This window comes from Seriola lalandi, unplaced genomic scaffold (assembly GCF_002814215.2).
Source record: "Seriola lalandi dorsalis isolate HSWRI2012SDOR001 ecotype SW California unplaced genomic scaffold, Sedor1 jcf7180001958079, whole genome shotgun sequence".
NCBI lineage: Eukaryota > Metazoa > Chordata > Actinopteri > Carangiformes > Carangidae > Seriola > Seriola lalandi.
In genome coordinates this window covers 1-1,688 of record NW_019428748.1, presented here as the reverse complement: position 1 = coordinate 1,688, position 1,688 = coordinate 1, and the positions used below count along the sequence as shown (strand labels likewise).

The 1,688-nt window shown below is 45.9% G+C and overlaps 1 protein-coding gene across 1 annotated transcript; it reads right to left on the bottom strand.

Moving 5' to 3' along the window:
* Window positions 1–575: 575 nt before the first annotated feature.
* LOC111654566 (potassium voltage-gated channel subfamily A member 7-like) lies at window positions 576–1,682 on the bottom strand. The gene has a single exon (XM_023405678.1). The coding sequence runs from the start codon at window positions 1,620–1,622 to the stop codon at window positions 864–866; it is 759 nt and encodes a 252-aa protein (XP_023261446.2). The 5' UTR covers window positions 1,623–1,682; the 3' UTR covers window positions 576–863.
* Window positions 1,683–1,688: the final 6 nt, after the last annotated feature.

Below are 1,688 nucleotides of genomic sequence, written 5' to 3'. Positions count from 1 at the left end.
ACCCGCTCCTTTATTTAGCCAAAGGTAGTGGCGTAAGTTGACACCTTCATATGACACATTACAAACCTTGAAACTTGGTAAGATGTAAGAAATGACAGAGCCATACAATAAAATATGGCTCTGTCATTTCTTTCTTAATACTTTTCTACTAGGTTTGCTTATACAGGACTGTAAAGTTTGGTGCTAATTATAGGCAAATGGAAACCGTGGTAAAATTGGCATTCTTCAACCAAGGGAACTCTGATCAGACTGTTTTCAGTCAGTGCACAGCAGCTCAACTGAACATTAAAAAAATAATAATGAAGTAATTTCTGGGAAACTTCCTCGGAAATTATTGGCAGGTTCATTAATCTATATTAATCTTGTTTTTCTTGCATTGCCTGAAATGAGCAAGCAGGTACCGTACATCACTTGTGTCAGCCATGTTTATGGGCCTTAAGAAGAAGATTTGCTACTTGAGAAAGTCTTTAAATCTACTTTTCTGTGCAGCTAATGGAATATATGTTATTGCAGCTCTACGGAAAGTCCTTTAAGGAATCTGTCTTTACAACAACAGTACGTTTTGTCAAACAATGTGCAGGGTTTTTCAAAGAGTTACTTTTATTTATTTATTGAGAAAAACAGATGCTTGCTGTATACCTGTGTGTCAAATATAATCATGCAGAAGTCTCAAATGTAAAAAGCATGATCACATGAGAGACATAAACAGGGGCTTGTTTCAGTCCAAGTCCTTGTGTAGATGTTTCCTCCCATGTCATTCTGACATCTATTTCAACAGTACTTATCCAGCTTGGCTCTCTCCTTCTCTTGACAAGATACTGTTAGAATTTTAGCCTGGCAAGTCTCTGTCCATCTGCTCTCTGTCAGACCTGAGTGACCAGAGGTTCTTTGAGGTAGAACTTTATTCCTCTCTGATCACCAGTCGCCTGTCCAGCACAAAGTCCTGCCAGAAGAGTCCCATTGAGCGGAGGACAGATACCCCTGCTGCTCTGGGCGTACAGGGGCGAGTAATCTCCCGTGCAGTCAGGCCCGTCATCCAATCCATCCTCATCTTCCTCCTCATCATCGTCCTCTCTGTCCTTTTCCCAGAGTGATGTGGCGACATGGTGGTACTCTGTGTGTTCCTCACACTCCATCTCTCGGTGATAGAAGTAGCTGAAGTTGGACACAATGACGGGCACCGGCAAAGAGATGGTGAGCACGCCGGCGATGGCGCACATGGAGCCCACCAGCTTTCCCCCAACCGTCTCTGGGTACATGTCACCATAGCCAACTGTCGTCATGGACACCACCGCCCACCAGAAAGCCTCAGGGATGCTGGTGAATGCCGTGTCAGGTCTGTCCACCTCAGCAAAGTAGACGGCACTAGAAAAGAGTATGACGCCGATGAAGAGGAAGAAGATGAGCAGGGCAAGCTCACGGAGGCTGGCCTTCAGTGTCTGGCCCAGGATCTGGAGGCCCTTTGAGTGACGAGAGAGCTTGAAGATCCTGAAGACCCTCACCAGCCTGATGACCCTGATGAGGGCCAGAGACACGGAGGGCTGCGCGCCTTTGTCCTTAGCCAGCTCTGTGCCAATTGTGACAAAATAGGGAATGATGGCGAAGAAGTCGATGGTGTTCATGACGTCTTTGAAGAAGTGCGTCTTGCTGGGAGCGCAGGTGAAGCGTACGATGAGTTCAAACGAGAA